The sequence below is a fragment of the Beta vulgaris genome, chromosome 7 (assembly GCF_026745355.1).
Source record: "Beta vulgaris subsp. vulgaris cultivar EL10 chromosome 7, EL10.2, whole genome shotgun sequence".
Lineage (NCBI taxonomy): Eukaryota > Viridiplantae > Streptophyta > Magnoliopsida > Caryophyllales > Amaranthaceae > Beta > Beta vulgaris.
In genome coordinates this window covers 49,249,407-49,268,277 of record NC_079208.1, presented here as the reverse complement: position 1 = coordinate 49,268,277, position 18,871 = coordinate 49,249,407, and the positions used below count along the sequence as shown (strand labels likewise).

The 18,871-nt window shown below is 34.3% G+C and overlaps 1 protein-coding gene and 1 pseudogene across 1 annotated transcript; both read right to left on the bottom strand.

Annotated features, from left to right (window-relative positions):
• Positions 1-213: 213 nt before the first annotated feature.
• Positions 214-1,152, bottom strand: LOC130589560 (GDSL esterase/lipase At4g10955-like; annotated as a pseudogene).
• Positions 1,153-11,551: 10,399 nt separating this feature from the next.
• On the bottom strand, positions 11,552-12,166 carry LOC104908677 (GDSL esterase/lipase At4g10955-like). Its single transcript, XM_010697818.1, has one exon. It carries the CDS (start codon positions 12,164-12,166, stop codon positions 11,552-11,554), a length of 615 nt encoding a protein of 204 aa, XP_010696120.1.
• Positions 12,167-18,871: the final 6,705 nt, after the last annotated feature.

The window sequence follows — 18,871 nt, the reverse complement described above, 5'->3', positions numbered from 1 at the left end:
AGCAAAGATTTTCTTTACGAGTTACATAGGCTTTCATTTCATGCTAGAAAGTTACTTCAACTACTATATGCAGAGTGATTGACTGACCTTAAGGATTGCCAACCCTCGTCATTGAATTTTCATTGGTTAACAATACATTAAAACATTATTTTTGTCACTTCTATCCTGAATTTGTCTAATGTGTCTAAGAGAATTGGCAACCCTAAGAGTTACTCAAATATTTTCCCTACTATATTGATAACACTTAGACTCCCAATGAGAGTGTTGTTTCCACCACTGACAAAGGCGATGAGCTCCTAAGAAACCAGGTTCCTTAACATTATTCCTATTTGCAGTAATAATAGCAGATGGAATTAGATGCGAAGTCTCACCATATCGGCATATCTCCCTAATGCATTGGATACCAAGCCCACAACAGAATTTTTGGTTGCAATTTTTTCAACCTCACCCACACCCCATCTTTGCATCTTCTCTCGATGCTCGAAATATCCCAAGTACTCACGACAAATCTTGTCTTTTGGATTCACAAATAGATATGGATTCCAAGATTGTAGAAAAGTGAAAGGATCACCTTCTTTTGTTTTCTTAAAAGCAATCGAAAGACCAACTTCTGCAACACTACGTACAATACGTGCCCAGTTCTTAACAAATCGAGTACTGACTATATCAACGGGTAATCTGAGGAATGGAGGATTAAAAAGATAAGTTTCTAGGTAATAACCTTTTTTAACCATGTTTCTTCCTGTTTGTAATGCTATTGATGCACCTAAGGAATGCCCTGCCAGCCATACATTTGAAGGATCCGTGCTTTCTATTATGCCTTCGACTGCACTCAATGCAATTTCGCACCGAAAGCTGCGACTTAGTTCGTTTAGGAAAATCTTTGCATCCAAATATATGTCTCGTATCCCAGTTTTTGGTTTGATCATTGTGCCCCGAATTGCAATTACATACTTAGGAGATGCATTTTGTGGTGCCATATACTCAAAAATCGCCCCGAATTGCATTTTGTGGTGCCATTTTGTCTTCAAGGAATTTGATGCATTTGAAATCAAAAGCTTCCCACCAAGTTGGGGATAATGCATCATTTCCTGTTCTATTTTGTTGTCTATCTATTTCTGTAATGTACACTCCTTGAACCAAACTAGCCATGACTAATCTCCAATGCTCTTGTATTGTCCTGCGATAAGTTCTTGTAGATAAGTGAACAAGGTTGAAAGCACTTTCTTGGAGTTAATTATAAGTTATTTACTTCTAATTATTACAAATGTGCTGAGTCAGCTTATATTGTTAGAGAGTTAGTTGTATATAAATAGCTATTCTGTTACTAGCTATAACTAACTTTCATTGCTGTAATATCTGACTCATTGAGTCTTCTTTCTCTCTCTGAAATAAACACATTTCTTCTGTGTTTCTTCTGCTTTTATGGTATCAGAGCCACAATCTCGTTCGTGAGATTGAGGTTTAGTAGCTTAATTGTGATTGAAATCTGTGTATATTCAATCGTGATTGCTGTTTGCAAGATAAATTTGCAAATTATTCTGAAGATTGAAGAAATCTTGAAGTTTCTGAAGTGTATAATGGCGGATTCAGATGTGAATTCTACTCGAACTAATGAAGAAAATGTCCAAAACTCGAACAATGGAGGTAATTGTGATCCTCTATTTGTCTCAAATTCGGACAATCCTACTGCTTCTCTTGTTTATGCTACATTCAATGGAACGAATTATAATAGGTGGAGTAAAAATGTTAGACGAGCACTTATTGCTAAAAATAAAGAAGGTTTTATAACTGGAATAATACCTATGCCTGCAATTACTCATAAAGACTATTCTAGATGGAATAGAGCTGATTACATGGTTACTAGTTGGATTCTGAGTTCCATGAACTCTCAAATTGCTGATGATTTTGCATATATCAATAATTCTGCGGATTTATGGAAAGAGTTGCGTGAAAGATTTGGTCAGACGAATGGACCTTTGATTTATCAATTAAAGAAGGAAATTGATGGATTAAGGCAAGAAAACATGACGATAATTGCCTATTATGGAAGAATCAAGAAGCTGTGGGATGAACTCAAATCTTTAAGAGTTTTTCCGAGTTGTGAATGTGGTGCTTTAAGCAAATGTAGTTGTCAATTTCTTAAAAGATTGACAGATCTTGATGATGAAGACAAGTTAATGCAGTTCTTGTTAGGTTTGAATAGTGGTTTTGACAACACTATTACAAACATATTATCAATGGAACCTCTGCCTACTATAAATCGAGCTTTCTCAATTACTCAGCAAATTGAGAAACAGAAAGAGATTTCTGGTGCTTTGGAAGTTACTGAAAGTAGTGCTATGGCTGCACAGAGGTTTAATCATGGAGGTATAATGACTGAAACACAGAAATTCCAAGGAAAGAGAGATTGGAAGAAGGAGAAAATGGATAAAAAATGTGATCATTGTGGAGGTAAAGGTCACACTGTTGAGCAATGCTTCAAGATAATTGGATATCCAGATTGGTATAATGCCATTAAATCTGCTAAGGCTGGTGTTCCTGGAATGTTTAGTAACAAAGGTGGTTATAATTCTGGAGGCAAGAAGTTTGCGGCTAATGTTCATACATCTCAAGAAGGATTGACTGATACTCCTCTTGATGATAATTCTGGAGATATGAATCATGGTGAGAATCACATTAATCAAGATATGTTGAGTACAATATGTCAGGAAGTGATGAAAGTTATGCAAGGCAAACATGCTTCTTTTGCTAGCTGTGCAGGTAACAATCTTACACATTCATTTTCTGCTTTGAGCCATAATCTTGCTTATGTTTGGATTGTGGATTCTGGAGCATGTGATCATATGGTATTTGATGATAGATTATTGATAAATAAAGTGATGTTGAAGAAAGAAATCAGAGTAGGATTACCTGATGGATCACATAGATGTGTAAAAATGACTGGCAGTGTCATCTTGAATAAAAATCTAATAATACACAATGTATTATTAGTAGAAGGATTTAAACATAATTTGCTTTCTGTGAGCAAATTAGTTGAATATGCTGGTATCTTGGTGGAATTTACCAATGATGCTTGCTATTTTCAGGACCAATATGAGAAGAAAATCATTGCAAGTGGTAAGAAACATGGTGGTTTATATTACTACTTCAGTTCTGCTGATTGTCAAGATGGGACTGGTATGAAGTCTTCATGTAATTCAGTTGATTCTTGGATGTTGAATACAAAAACTGCTACTGGAGGAATGAATAAGGACACTGTCAGTAGGAAGAATAAATACACTGATAAGAGAGATTATCTTGCTCTTTTGCATAATAGACTAGGTCATTTGTCATTGTCTAAAATGCAACATGTACCTGGTTTTAATTGTCAAGGGTTATCTGAATACAATTGTGATGTATGTTTGAATTCTAAACATCACAAATTGCCCTTTCCTATGAGTAGAAGTAGAGCTGAACATTGCTTTGATTTGTTTCATATTGATCTTTGGGGCCCCTATAAAATTCATAGCATCAATGGAGCTATTTATTTTCTTACTCTACTTGATGATCACAGTAGAGTAACATGGACTTACTTGCTACACAATAAGTTACAAGTTGCTAAAACTATTACTGATTTTCTTCATATGGTTAAGAATCAGTTTAATACATCTGTTAAAATGGTGAGAACAGATAATGGCACTGAAATAATCAAGCAGGAATGCTTGAATATTTTTCTATCTCAAGGGATTTTGATGCAGAAAAGTGTTCCTTATACACCACAACAGAATGCTCGGGTTGAAAGAAAACATAGGCACCTATTAGAAGTAGCTAGATCATTGAGGTTTCAGGCTAATCTGCCAAAAAGATTTTGGGGAGAATGTCTTTTAACAGCCACATTCCTCATTAACAAAATGCCTACTAAAGTTCTTGCTAACAAGGTGCCTGATTATGATGCTTTGAGAAGTTTTGGTTGCCTATGCTATGCTTATAATATGAACATTCACAGAGATAAATTTGATGCAAGGGCAAGAAAATGCATCTTTCTTGGTTATCCCTATGGTCAGAAAGCATATAAAGTTTATGATCTTGCCACAAAGTCCATGTTTGTGTCCAGAGATGTTATATTCTTTGAGCATTCTTTTCCTTTTCAAACTGAAAACTCTATACCTTCTGACACTCATCTTGAACTGGTATGCTTTGGTGACAATGATGATATTCTTACTCCTAATTCTTCTAACTCCCAACAACCTACTATCTCTCATAATCCTTCTTCACATGCTCATATATCTTCCTCTAATACTCCTATTTCCAATAATTTTTCTAATACTCTCACACATATTTCTAACTCTCCTGTTACTCATTCTTCTTCTCAGTCTTCTCAAAATGATTCTAATACTTCTCCTCCTATTCTTAGACACAGTACCAGACATGTTATTCCATCCACAAAATTTACAGACTTTGTAAATACCTATATTCCTCACAAAACTGATATCTCATCTTCTGTTAACAGTGAATCTCAATCATTTGCTGTTAATTCATGTCAAATTCTTGAACCTAAACATTACAACCAGGCTAAACATGATCCTAACTGGATTGATGCAATGCAGAAAGAGATACAAGCTCTTGAAGTAAATGAAACATGGGAGTTAACTTTTCTTCCAAAAGGGAAGAAAGCTATTGGTTCTAAGTGGGTTTATAAAACCAAACTTAAACCAGATGGGTCTATTGACAAATATAAAGCTAGACTTGTAGCTATTGGTATCAACAAGTAGAAGGCAGGATTTACTCAAACCTTCTCACCTGTTGCCAAGTTAGCTACAGTTAGAGTAATCATTGCTCTTGCTACTGTTAAGCAATGGAAGATGTGCCAACTGGATGTCAACAATGCTTTCTTGCATGGCTATATTGATGAAGAGGTGTATATGGTGCCTCCAGCTGGGTACTCCAAAGCTCAGAAGGGAGAAGTTTGCAAATTAAGGAAGTCTCTATATGGTTTAAAACAAGCTTCAAGGCAGTGGAATAAAGAGCTTACTAAATTCCTTCTTTCTATTGGCTTTGATCAATCTAAACAGGATTATTCCTTGTTTACCAGATCTTTAGATGGTAATTTTGATCCTATTGGTTTATGTAGATGATATGTTGTTGACTGGTACTCTATGACTCAAATTCAAGATGTTAAAGTAGCTCTTGATGTGGCTTTCACAATCAAAGACTTGGGTGAATTAATTATTTTCTTGGAATTGAAATTTCCAGAACTTCACATGGTACCTTCTTATCTCAAAGAAAGTATGTTAAAGACATACTTACTGATACTGGCATGGCAGATTGTAGCTCAGTATCTACTCCTCTTTCTTCTGGTCTGAAGTTATCTACTGATACAGGGGTGGTATTGGAAGAACCTGATGTTTACAGAAGACTTGTTGGCAGATTACTCTACTTAGGTCTCACTAGACCTGACCTTTCTTATGCAGTTCAGCATTTAAGCCAATTCATGCACTGTCCTCGTGCTCCTCATCTAAAGGCTGCTCATCATGTGCTTAAATACTTGAAAGGTACTATGAATCATGGATTATACTACACTACTCAATCTGATCTTCAAGTCCATGCTTATAGTGATGCTGACTGGAGTGGATGTCAATATAGCAGCAGATCTCTTAGTGCATATGCAGTCTTTCTTGGCACTAACTTGGTTTCTTGGAAGACCAAGAAACAAACTACAGTGAGCAAATCCTCAACTGAAGCTGAGTATAGGAGTATGTCAAGCACAGCCAGTGAAATTGTGTGGATTCATAGTTTACTGGAGGATCTTCATATCACTACTTCTCTTCCTATAACTATGTATTGTGATAATACATCTGCAGAGCATTTAGCTCATAATCCCATGTTTCATGAGAAAACCAAACACTTGAAGCGTGACATGCACTATGTTAGAGAGCAAGTTGCTGCAGGCTTTCTTACCACAGCTCATGTTTCAAGTCATCATCAGTTAGCAGATGTGCTCACAAAGGCTTTGCCCTCACCTCAGCACATTTCTCTTTGCTCCAAGCTTGGACTTGTTGCTCATGTCCAGCTTGAGGGGGGTGTATAAGTTATTTACTTCTAATTATTACAAATGTGTTGAGTCAGCTTATATTGTTAGAGAGTTAGTTGTATATAAATAGCTATTCTGTTACTAGCTATAACTAACTTTCATTGCTGTAATATCTGACTCATTGAGTCTTCTTTCTCTCTCTGAAATAAACACATTTCTTCTGTGTTTCTTCTGCTTTTATTAATTAGGAAACATTCATAAAGTGCAATGAATGCATATCTGATGTCCAACCATTGGTGTACCACTTTGTTGTATTAGTTTGGTAATGTTTTCAAATTTCTAAACAAAAAGTGGTGGGTCGTCAACTCGTCATGCATATTTTTAATACATCGTTAGCAGTATAAGTGAAAGTGGCAAAACAGGTAAAATTTTTGGCAAGTTACATGAAGGGTTTCTAACACATTATATTAAGGAAGGTGGTTGATTCATTAGTAGCAATTTGTTCCTAACGCAAATTATGGTGGTAGATTAAATTTGATGGTCACATCATTAGTTAAGCAAAAATAGATCAAAGTTGAACCATAAGAAAGTCATACGACTACCTTAAAAAGTTGTAAAAAAAAATTTAAATCACATGATCATAAGTTTAGCAAAATACTTAAAGAGTTAATTGATTTGACCATTCAATTAGTTGTATATTCCTAATTATGGATAGTAATCTGTTGCATAGGGATATAATAGAGACATAGATCTATAACTTGGCTTGTATTCGATAACTCTATCTGAATTATAACTCAAATTTGATATATGTCAGAAATTTACATGAATTAAAATGAACTCCACTACCTAATATCTGAATTGTTTTGGCTCAAACTTTAGTATGACTAATATAATAGGAAAATTTGCCAAAAAAACCTTTTGAAATTTCAATTTTACGGAAAAAAAAATCCTTTTAAAGCATTCTTTGCAAAAAGAAATCACACACTTAAATTTTCTTGCAAGTTGAAACCTATTTTCATTTTCCGGCGTTGACCCTTTTATCTTCCTTTAACCCCATATTTCCATTCACTGCACCACCACCCTTATGCATTTCAAAAACCACGTCAGAAAATAAAAATATGTTTCATCTTGCAAGAAAAATTAAGGTTTGAGGTAAATTTTTTTTGCAAAAAAAATATTTTAAATGATTTTTTTCGCAAAATTAAACTTTTAAATTTTTTATTGGCAAATTGATTGCCTATCCTAATAACCTAATCGACCATAAACTTAAAAATGACCAAATCGACCCAATATTGTACCAAATGACTAAGCCACAAATTTAATTAATGCATAACCGAAGCCAAAACTAACCCTAGTCCCTAACAATGATCACTTTGACACCTACCTGGCTACCTCCCCATAAAAGTAGACCTAAAAGAGCAAAAAAATGGTTTAAAATGATTACCAATTAACAGATGAAGTAAGGTAAAGAGGACCGCAGAACTCGAAAACTTCGCTTTGAGAGGGCTTTGCCGACATTTCTTCCTGATATCCTTCGAATAACCAAGTTAAAAAAAATTATCAAGAAGAGGAGAGCGCTATGAACATGCGAGATATAGTTAAATAGAGCTTACACTGTGCCACTTTGGGATACATATGAACTCGGGGTCCCGGGACTTTATAAGGAGTTTTGCGTTCATCTATTATTGTTCAGGAAAGCTTCCCATATAGTTCCTAAGATAGTCAAGTTTCCTAATCTTGTACTATGTCTAAATATATTTATATATAGTATGATGGCTACAGGCTATATTGAGAACTCAAGACTTTTCACCCTAATTGTGTATCCTGCGGTGATAATGTTGAACAAAAATTATTAAAAGAGACGGTCTAATTTTAATATAAAAGTAGACCTAGTAACTAAATGGATTAAACTAGTGACCGAAATAAATTAACCTAGTCACTATTGGGCTTTAATATTGGGCTTAGCATTGCCTAATTTTAATATAAAAGTAGGCGGTCTCTTACAAGACAAACTCAATGTTGAAAAGGCTAATCTAGAAAATCTAGTCTACGGATAACCTAGAATAATCTTAGGCTACAAAAATCCTAAGTAAGAATAAGGAGAACATAAAACATTAGCTAGTGTAAGTTGGTCAAAACAAAGTATCGATATACGCAGTGGCGGATCTTAGATGGGGCCAAAAAAAATTCACACTAACATATATAAAACATAAATGCTACAAAAACATAAGAATAATATTAATTTCAGATCGAAAGTAAATAAATATATATATTATATCAAAATAAACTAAGCTATAAATTAATTTTTTATACCTGATAGTAATAAGTGTTGGCATAAAGAAAATAGAAAAACCGAAAGTAAGAAATTCAAAGTTAATGGCATAACGTAAATAAATATATAATTGGATAAAGATAAAAACCAATATTAATAAAATGATTAAAAAGGAAAAAAAACAAAGAATGATCAAATCATAATATGTCACGTTAATTCAAATGGAATAAAACTAAAATGTCAACATCACAGCTACTTGTGGATCCCGAATATAGTTTCTTTCTCAACATAACTAGGTAGTGGGTAGGGCTGTCAAAAACTGACCCAACCTGATAACCCGACATGAAACTGACCTGAAAATTCCGGGTTTTGGTTGAGATTTTCGACCTGAAAAAAAAAATAGATCGACCCAACCCGACCTGCAAATATAATGGACGGGTTAGGTCAGGTTGACCTTTTGAACCTGGAAATAACCCGAAATGACCTGATTTTGAAATAACTTATATTATGTTGGTTAGCCCTTAGCCGGTTAGGTTATAATATTGGGCCAATCCCAACTTACTTCAACTTGAAAATTCCGACTTTGAATGTTGAAACTTAAACATGTTACATGTACAATACCTTTCTGAATTAAGTTGGCAGTTTTTTGAGCATTGGATATTTGAATTTTTATTTCAGATCATTTTGGGTTGGTTTCGGGACAACCCGAAAAATATAAGGTCGTTTTGGGTTGAGGTTTTCGACTTAAAATATAAATCAGGTCGGGTTTGGGTCAAGGATAAGTGACCTGAAAGATAAATCAGGTCAACCTGAAACTGACCCAACCCGACCTGATTGCCAGCCCTAGTAGTGGGTAATGGTATTCTGGGGAAAATAATCTCGTGTGGCCATGTAGCTGTTTAGGTACTCGTATTCTGATTTCCGAGCTTTTCTTTATGGGCTGCGCTGAATGATTTTTTTAGAGTCTTTTAGGGCTAGGCCCATGCTTGCCCCTTAAAAGATTCGCCTCTGGATATATGCATACTGTAACCACGTACATGTACGGTGTTATATGAGTGAAAGACGCCGTGTCGTGCACCAAAAAAATTAACCTTATCAATCTTTCTAATAATATATTAGGAAAGTCGGAAATGATCCCGTAAGAAGAAATGTGTTTTATGATTAGCCCTTAAATAATGGTAAGACTAAAGTCAATAATGATCAAATCAACTATACTAATCAATATATAGATAAAAGAATCTAGAGTTAAGTATCTCCACTAGCATGAATTAATATAATAATAATTCTTATCCCAAACTAACCAATTAAATGTTCACAAGGAAGAGTACACCCTAGAAAATACCATAAACCTCTTCCTAGTATTTGTTGCTTCTCTAATATGCAATCAAGCCTACTACTGTTGAATTATGCAAATTAAAGACATTAGATACATCACTCTAACTTCCTAACAATCCATTCTACTTACTCCCATGAAGAATTTCATGTCCTTAATTGAAATTCTCAAATCTATTTCTCAAACCCTAATCGCCTAGGGAGGAGACTCTTTATGCTTAATTATTATACTTTGTATTTAGCTATATACTCAATATCCTTTCTATATAGTATGTGTTACACATTACTATTAAGTAGTATTTAATACCTACTCTACTACTCTAATAGTCACGTATGTATCTCACAATGCAACATCACTTTTAGGATGCGATTCCCTTATTTTTTGTGAGAGGTTTAGATTCAATAAAATACTTCTTCTTACCGATCTTTTAAAAAAAAGTATTACATATTACTGAGTACACTTATGTTATGAACCTCATCTCCACCAAAAATGCTATGTGAATATTAAAATATATTAAATCGTATCATTTCCACCACTATTGCAAAAGAATATAAAAAACAAATGCTATTTGAAAACTAAGGAACATTAGTGTCTTATATTTTCCATCCCCGAGAATAAAAAGATAATCCAGAAATTGATCATACTTCCTCAATAATTATACTTCCTAAATTCATGTCAACTCAGTGCTACATTCCATGAAAGTGTTGAAATAAGAATGTTAAAGCCTAAAACATCAGAAACCAGATCGTAAAAGCATTCTCATTCAAATAAAATAACAGAATCTCTTTCAAAAAATGAAATAACATAATATTGCCTTTAGATAGGCTATAACTAGAATTTTTTGCATGCGATGCGTGCTTGAATTTTTTTCGAAACAGAAACTCGATTTTCTTCAGCATAAGAGTCACAATTTGAACATTAGACATACGAAGTATAATTGTTTTTAGTTGGAAAATTTGATTGGTTTAGTTTATGTCACTTAAGTCTCTCACCATTCTTTTTGTTTTGTTTTTTTTTTACTTTTCAAAGTTAAATTCTATGAACAAAATAGAAATTTTATTGAATTTATTTATGATTTTTAATATTATAATTTTTTAGTTGATTTTTGAATTAAGTACAATATTTCATAAATTGTATGAGTGATTTGTAAAGTTTCTTCTTTTAAGTGATTTGTGAGTGAGTGTTGTAAATTTATTTTCGATAGTTTTCGTTGAGTGTCAATTTTGATTTTGTAGTTCCTTTTGTAATTTACAAAGGAAAGGAGGGCAAAATAGGCGTTTCAAAAGAGGTCACCATTGCTCCCCCTTCCCTTATATAATAAAGATATAAACCATAACTTCTAAAACTAATTAAGAACTAACTCATGGTTAGTGGACTACTACCTAAAGTAGTGCCCCCACTACTCTTAGAATTAGATAACTCAAAATACAACTTTGCTTAGCTAGATTAAGGAAACTAATCTACGTACACTGATACTTTGAAGCATTAATAACAATATGACAGCATAACAGACTTGTTATGGCTTCTTTCTTCTGTACTTCCTTCTCCATTTACACCATTAGTCCATTAGTTACTATCGATCAATAAGGAAATTAGTGAAGAACATCAATTTAGTGATGAGAATCCTATTAATTACCATCGATAAATCTTGGGCGGCTCCTCGCAAGAATCCTGTTTCCACCATTGACGAAGGTCATGAGAGCCACCATCTTTCTCAGCAATCATATTTATAGTAACTGAAGCCGATGGAATTAGATGTGAAGCCTCACCAATCACCATCTCTCCCTAATAATGCATCTGATACCATGCACGTAACCGAAGTTTTGCTTGCCATCCTTTCAATCTCACCCCAGCCTCGTCTATCCATCTTCTCTCGATGCTCGAAATATCCTATATACTCACAGCAATTCACGTCTTTCGGATTCACAAATAACTATGGGATCCACGAGTTGAGTAAAATAAACGGATCATACTCTTCTGTTTTCTTACGAACAAGTGAAACACCGGCTTTTACAAAACTTTGCATAAAACGTATCCCATCCTTAATTTTTCGACATTTGATCTTCTCCAAAGGTAATCTAAGGAATGGAGGGTTAAAAAGATAAGTTTCGAGGTAATAACCTCGTTTAGCCATGTCTCTTCCTGTTTGTAATGCTATCGATGCACCTAAAGAATGCCCTGCCAACCATACATTTGTATGGTGTGTGCTTCCTATTATGCCTTCTACTGCTTCTAATGCAAGTTCGCACCGAGAGCTATGACTTAGCTCGTTTAGGGCAATCTTTGCATCCATATAGACGTCTCGTATAGCTGTTCTTGATTTGATCATCGTGCCCCGGATTGCAATTACATACTTAGGAGATTCAATCTGGTGTCCCATATACTCAAAGACGGCTCCAAAAATGGAGGAATCTACATCGTCTTCAAGGACTTTGATGCATTTGAAATGAAAAGCTTCCCACCAAGTTGGGGCTATTTGCTTATCCTCTCTTCTATTTTCTTGTCTATCTATTTCTGCAATGTACACTCCTTTAATCAAACACGCCATAACTGATTTTTTGTGATTTGGTAGTGTCCTGCAATAAAGTTCTTGTAGATAAGTGAATAATGTTCAAAGCACTTCTTTGGAGTTGAGAAACATGCATGCAACACAATGAATCCAAATGCTACTGCCTGTAATTTGCTTATGTCTCTCTTTGTCTTATTATGTTTTGAATTTTTGAGTAAAATGTGGTTGGTCATGCATATTAATAATTATAACATTAATAAGGTAAAGTGGTTCACAGGTTGATCTGGAAAGAATAATTCCTTCAAATACTCCATCCACGCCACTACACTCCTTCAATCTATTTGCTATTCTTCCATATTCATATGCATAATATATAACGAAAATCATAAAACTAATATTATTTTACTCCGTGTTAGATTTATTTTCCCGCCAATGTCATTTCTATAAACAAAGGTGGTTGATTCATTGAAAATATTCTTTTCGTAATGTAAATTATTGTATCATACTGTCTGAGTTTGACCATCAAACCAATTGTTAGTTAAGCGAATGATAGATAGAAAGTTGAAGCAAGAAAAATTCATAAAATTATTATCTTTGAAGCTAAAAAAAATCACGGAGAAGAGGAGGTGCTAATAAGAGTGAGATATATAGTGAACTAGAGCTTGCTTTATAATTTGGAATGAATAGACTATAGATTGGGGGGACTATATATACAGGTAGATGAGTTGACTTTTTGTGTGCTTCCAAATTTTGCCTTTTTGAATTAAAGTCAAAGTCATTAAGGTCTCTAATTCTCCAACCATCTTAAAAGTAAACCAATGTCACTTTCTTGTCACTTTATGCTGACTTTATTGCTATTGATATGCTGAATTGCTGATTACATGCATGCATGCATGATGCATCGAAGGCAAATGGGATGAAGTTGGAGCGGGTCTCCAAACCCATCAAACTTTAAAGCGTGTGGAAATGGATCACAAAATTGAAGGAATAGTCTTCCATGATTCGAGTATGTAGTACTGCGACCTGTGTGGGTAAAAGACAAAATGTTTCAAGTTGATATCGAGCCTCTACTGCACAATTAATGTGTTAGGTTTGGTGGCCCATATGCCATTAAGCCCACAATTAACTGAGTACAATCTCCCATAATTATTTTAGTAATGCACAAAGATTATTAGAAATTATGTCGATCGGTTTATTATTACATTAGTTTAAATCCGTGCAAAAATGTATAGGAGGCTAATTGTTTTAGTTAATTTTTTTAAAAAATTTAAATAGTACCAATATGACATATATAAAACAAAAAAAAATCACATATAATTATAATAACGCAATTATCGTATAATATGCAACAAAATAGAAAATAAAACAATTGTGAGTGACGATATGAACACATTAATGTATCCATTAGGTGAGGAGTGCCATGGTTGGAAAGTACACGGGACTTCAGATTCCTATCTATCTGTACTAAAGGTAATTGAGTTATCTGCATGTTTACAAGCAGGCTGTTCAGTTTTGGGATGGGTTTTTTTGATTTAGTTTACAAGCAGGTTGTTCAAGGATTTTGAGACTCAAGAATTTCTGCATATCTTCTGTGATGTCATACTTGGATCTAAGTTTGTTGTAAATAGTTGGTTGGGTTTACCAATCCAGATATGCATGAGAATTTTGGGAACAAGCAAGGGATTGATTGAAATAGTATGATAGTTTCTCCATGATTCTATTAAAATAGTATGATAGCTTCTCCTATTAAAGTGGGAACAAGCAAGGGATCTTAATTATGTATCTATTAATTATATTTGTATCCAATAACTTATGTCTGACTTACCTGAAAATTTCTAGTTATAGTTAAAGTGGGATTTATAGTTTTTCCAATTATAGTTAATAGTGGGATTTGTAGCTTTTCTATCTGCATTTGTAACACTTTTCTGCATAATTTGAAAATGATGGTTGAAAAGGGATTGTGGGAGTAGATATTTAGTTTGGTTAATTTTTTAGTTCCGTTGCATCTTATTATTTTAGCCAAATTTTTAATTGATTGTTATTTTTAGATGGTGTTTTGAAGTCGGCTTATTTAATTTGGTGTGTTAAAGATGGTGTTTTGAAGATTTTGCTCCTAAGATGGTTTCCTATATTTGTAGTTAAGGAACAAGTGATTATAGTTGTATACTTGTATTATATATATTTCATGTACTTTGAATCTATTTAATCATGGTTAACAAAATTTTTGTTTATTTTATTTGTATGTACAGAATATATAATAAATCTTTTATTTATTTTATTTGCATTGTACAGAATATATAATACCTAATTTAGTTTTTTTGCCTGCTGCGAAGCTAGTTGGGTAATGTAGGGGGAGCTAGGTGGTAGTGTAATAGGACGCTGCTAGTGGTGATACCTGGTTGTGTAGTGCTGGGCTGCTACCTAGCTGTTTATGTGATTTTTTTTTATAAAAAAAAAAAGAGCTAATGCTCCGGTTGTTAAGGGAAAATCGGAGCATTTAGTAGTCAAATGCTCCGATTTTCCCTTAACAACCGGAGCATTTGATAGTCAAATGCTCCGGTTTTCTGTTACAACCGGAGCATTTGATTACAAAATGCTCCGGTTCACAACCGAAGCATTTGTAAAATATTCAAATGCTCGTGTGGGGTCTGCTCCGGGTCAATACGGAGCATTTGTGGCCTTAAAAACCGAAGCATTTGAGGTTTTTTCTACTAGTATATTGAAAGAAAATCTAAGTACATAAGTTAAAAGTTTTCATAATACTTGTTACATGTTCTGAAATACTTTCTTATACACCACATTTGTAGTAATATTTGAGTTTCCACGCTCTTAATCACAGATTAAAATTTTCGAACCATTTTCACTTGTAACTCTTTATACAGCAACATAGAATTATTCATGGTTGAATACTAGTCGAGAGAGATATAATCCTATATGAGCTAGATATTGTCCTTGGCTTTTATTTATCGTCATTGCAAAATATACAACCAATGAAAACTGCCTTCTCTGAACATTGTTGCGTCTTTCGGTGTAAGTGTCATCCCGGGAATGAAAACTTTGTCCCCCACATTACTGCCGGATACAACAACAACCTCAATAATGCGATTGGCAAGATGCTTGACGACTAACCTGGTACCATTACATACCAAGAAGTTTGGTCGATATTCTTTAGAAGCATCATCGGTTTCCTTACCTTCAATCTTATATTATGATTTGGCAATGGCCCCACACTTGATCGTATTTAGAAATTCAGTAGAGTACATCATATAAACTCTAAAATTCTCTTCCTCAACTGAAATTGCATCTAAACTCATATATGTTCAATTTTCACCTGGTAAGCGAGAAAATACGTGTTCATTAACCATGTCACCAATTTCATTAGTTGGACCAAGAATAGCTCTGTCTTGAAAATATTTTGCTTCCCATATGTGATCCTCTAGGTCAGGATATTTACTCTCGACTATTGCAGAAATAGGATCATCTCTTCCACATATCAACGACTCATGACTCAGGAAAAATTGTTTGGGGCTTGTACCCCCATTAATATTGTTTGCCTAGTAAGTTGAATTTGTGAACCATGTAATCATGCACTGTCAATTGTAATCTCGCGATGATTGAATCTATTTTTTAATTGGACTTGATCTGTAAAAACTTTTAACCAATCTGCTATTGTTTAAAGATTTCTGTTGGACTTCTCTTTAGATACACAGCTTTTACATTATTGCAATTTTGATTTAGTTTAATGCTGTTTATTTTATTTGATAACTCGTTAATGGGTTTTCGAGTACCCGATATGTTAAACAATCAAAATTGGCCCTATTCACACCATTTTTATCGGGTCGGGTACCCGACTCCTGAAAATATTATTTCATTATCTATTAGAGTTATGTTAAAATTAGAGATGATCATGGGTTGGGTCGGGCCGGACCGGGTTAGGGTTGGGCCATCAAAAAAATTTCTCATTGGTTAAGCCGAGTCAAATTTATGTGACCAATGCATAAAACAAAAGGCAACGGGAAGGGGGAGACATGGGGGAACCACCCAGAGGACACCGACGGTGGGCGGGAGACCATAACATAGAAGGGACAACAGCGAAGAGGGTAGATAACGAATGAAAGAAAAACTGCACGGGAGGGTGTGGGGTGACTCGACGGCAGGAGATGGGGAACGGGGAACGAGGAACGAAACGACGAGAGAAATGGACACTAATCGGGGGGTGGGTGACTCGACGGTGGGGGAGGGGACTCGACGGTAGGGGAGGGAAGGGGAGACGACCGAAGAAAACAAAACGAACGAATTAAGGGGCCCGATGCAGGCTCACTGGGCGGCAGGAGGGCTGAAGCCTACCTAAGGTTTGGTTTTAGTGGGGGCTTTTTTAGAGAGAAAACTGGCACAAACCTGAGATGCCTACTCCATAAAGAAGTTGATGAAGAAAAAACATGCACATATATGTATTTGGGAAATTCTAAAGAAAATATGGGTTATGTACAAAGGGTAATCATAGGATTCTTTAACTTTCATAATACCATCTCAAAAGTTGTTAAATTTATTTTTCTACTTTAGGATTTACCTTATAGACTAAGAGACAAATCAATCATCATTTCAAAGTAGCCTAAAACACAAATTTATGTCATACTACTTTTGTTTTTTTAGATATAATATTTAATTATTTTAATATATTCACCAAAAAGGTACTTGTTACATCTGGAAAAAAAAGGATGTACAATGTCCCAAAAAAAAGGATTTTTTTAATATACACCGCAAGGCATAGGTTAAAAGCATCAGAATTCCTATATAAGATATCATCATAAGAAAAACATACATTTCAAAAGTCAAATAAAACTAAAAAAATCTTACATGGTTCCCTCTATTTTCATAATCTATCCTTATTTGTTATCTCTAAATAGAATATTCTTGCATTTACAATTTTATTTTTAATGAAATCTTGAAATTTTTAATCTTTGCCTAGTGACATAGGTTTAAAAAAGTCAAAAATAAAATCATACTAAGATTTTTCTAACCTATCCCACAAGGCATAGGATAAGAGTATCAAAATTCCTATATAAGATATTATTAAAAAAAATCAATTTAAATCAAACCAAACTAAAAAAATCTTACATAATTATCTCTATGTCAAGTATCTATCTTTATTTATTGTCCTCATAAAATCTTACTATATTATATTTTTTTAATGAAATCTTGAAATTCTTATATAGGTCTTGTGACATAGGTTAGAAAATTCCTGATAGAGTATTTCATTTTTGAGGTAGTTAGGCTCTGTTCTTTTGGACTGAATTAATAAAAATTCGGTTTAGTTCAGACAAATTCAGTTCAATTAGTTTCCTCTCACAGTTTTCATTCATTTCAGTTTTGTTCAGTTTAATTCAGATAAATTTGGTTCAGTTCAGTTGAAATCCGTCCAAAAGAATAGTTACCTCCAACAACTTTTCTTCTAGGAGTGCTCCATACTTGTTACTCCCTCCGTTTTTATTTAATTGATACATACATTGTTGTATGAACAACAATTTAGGCAAGTCACTTTCAAGCTTTTGGAAGGGTATTTTTTGACCCATTTAATGTAAAATGATGGAGAAAGGTGAAAAAGTAGTAGTTTAGGTGAAAAGGAGAAAAACAAATATAATAATAATATTTTATGATTGGCAAGTATCCTAAATAAAGAAAGCTTAAACAATGTAGCAATTAAAAAGAACCATCCATATATGAAAAATGTAAAAATAAAAAAATGGGAAAATTCCTCTGGTGTCCATGAGATTCGACATAATTCTCAAATTGTCTTTCACGTTCTAAGAATTCCTCAGATACCCCTGAACTTTAACTTTGTGCTCAAAATATCCTTATTATTGACGGAGATCTAATGCCGTTAGGTTTTTCCTCTCTTTCCTCTCCATCTTCATCTTCTTCATTTCTCCTTTCACCATCTTCCGCTGATGGCATCCTAAACCTCCACTTTTCTCTCTCTCCTTCGACCTACATGCCTTTCTCTCTCCTCCCCGTCTTCATCTTGTGAATTTCCCCCTTTTTTTATGACGGCGAAGTTAATTCTCTCTCCTTGTGAAATTCCCAAAATTAGTGATGGTTGTTGTTGTTCTTCTTGTTGTTGAAACTGCTGTAACAGCCCGCTCTTCCGAGCTGCTATCGAAACACACTTCACAACCATAAACTATAATCTAAATCTTAATAAATAAAATCGCAGTGGAAAAAATATCCTTAATTACACCAATAACTCGACTAATATTCCCAAATATTATATACAATGAAACATAAATAACTATTCTCAAATCAGCTATCTATATACAAACTCAATCCTTAATCCAAGACGACATCATAATTTTGCTTCACTTCCATTCTCGAGCTCTTGATACCAAACCTGCAAAATTCAGGGAGAAAATACAAAACAAACAAAATTCCAAAATGAGTGGAAAACTCGTAACCTTTACTTCAACCCGTTATAAACATTTTATTTCTCAAATCATTTCTTTTCGTTACAACGCTGGCATAGCTCACTCTTTTAAACAATTAGTGGCAAGTACAGGCTTTGGACAAAAGACAAACACTGCCTCCAAGGTTCGTTATGGAGCCCAGTAATACTACCCCCAAGGTTCGTTATGGAGCGTAGCCGACCATATCAGGTCAAAAGAGTAACCATCCTCCACCCATACCTTGCCCACTTTCTATTTTCAGTTCATAAACTAAGCCAGCAAAACAGTTACGTATTCATAATCA

What these genes read in the sequence shown, in the direction of transcription:
- LOC104908677 (XM_010697818.1), bottom strand. Translation starts at nt 12,166, where the DNA reads ATGGCGTGTTTGATTAAAGGAGTGTACATTGCAGAAATAGATAGACAA.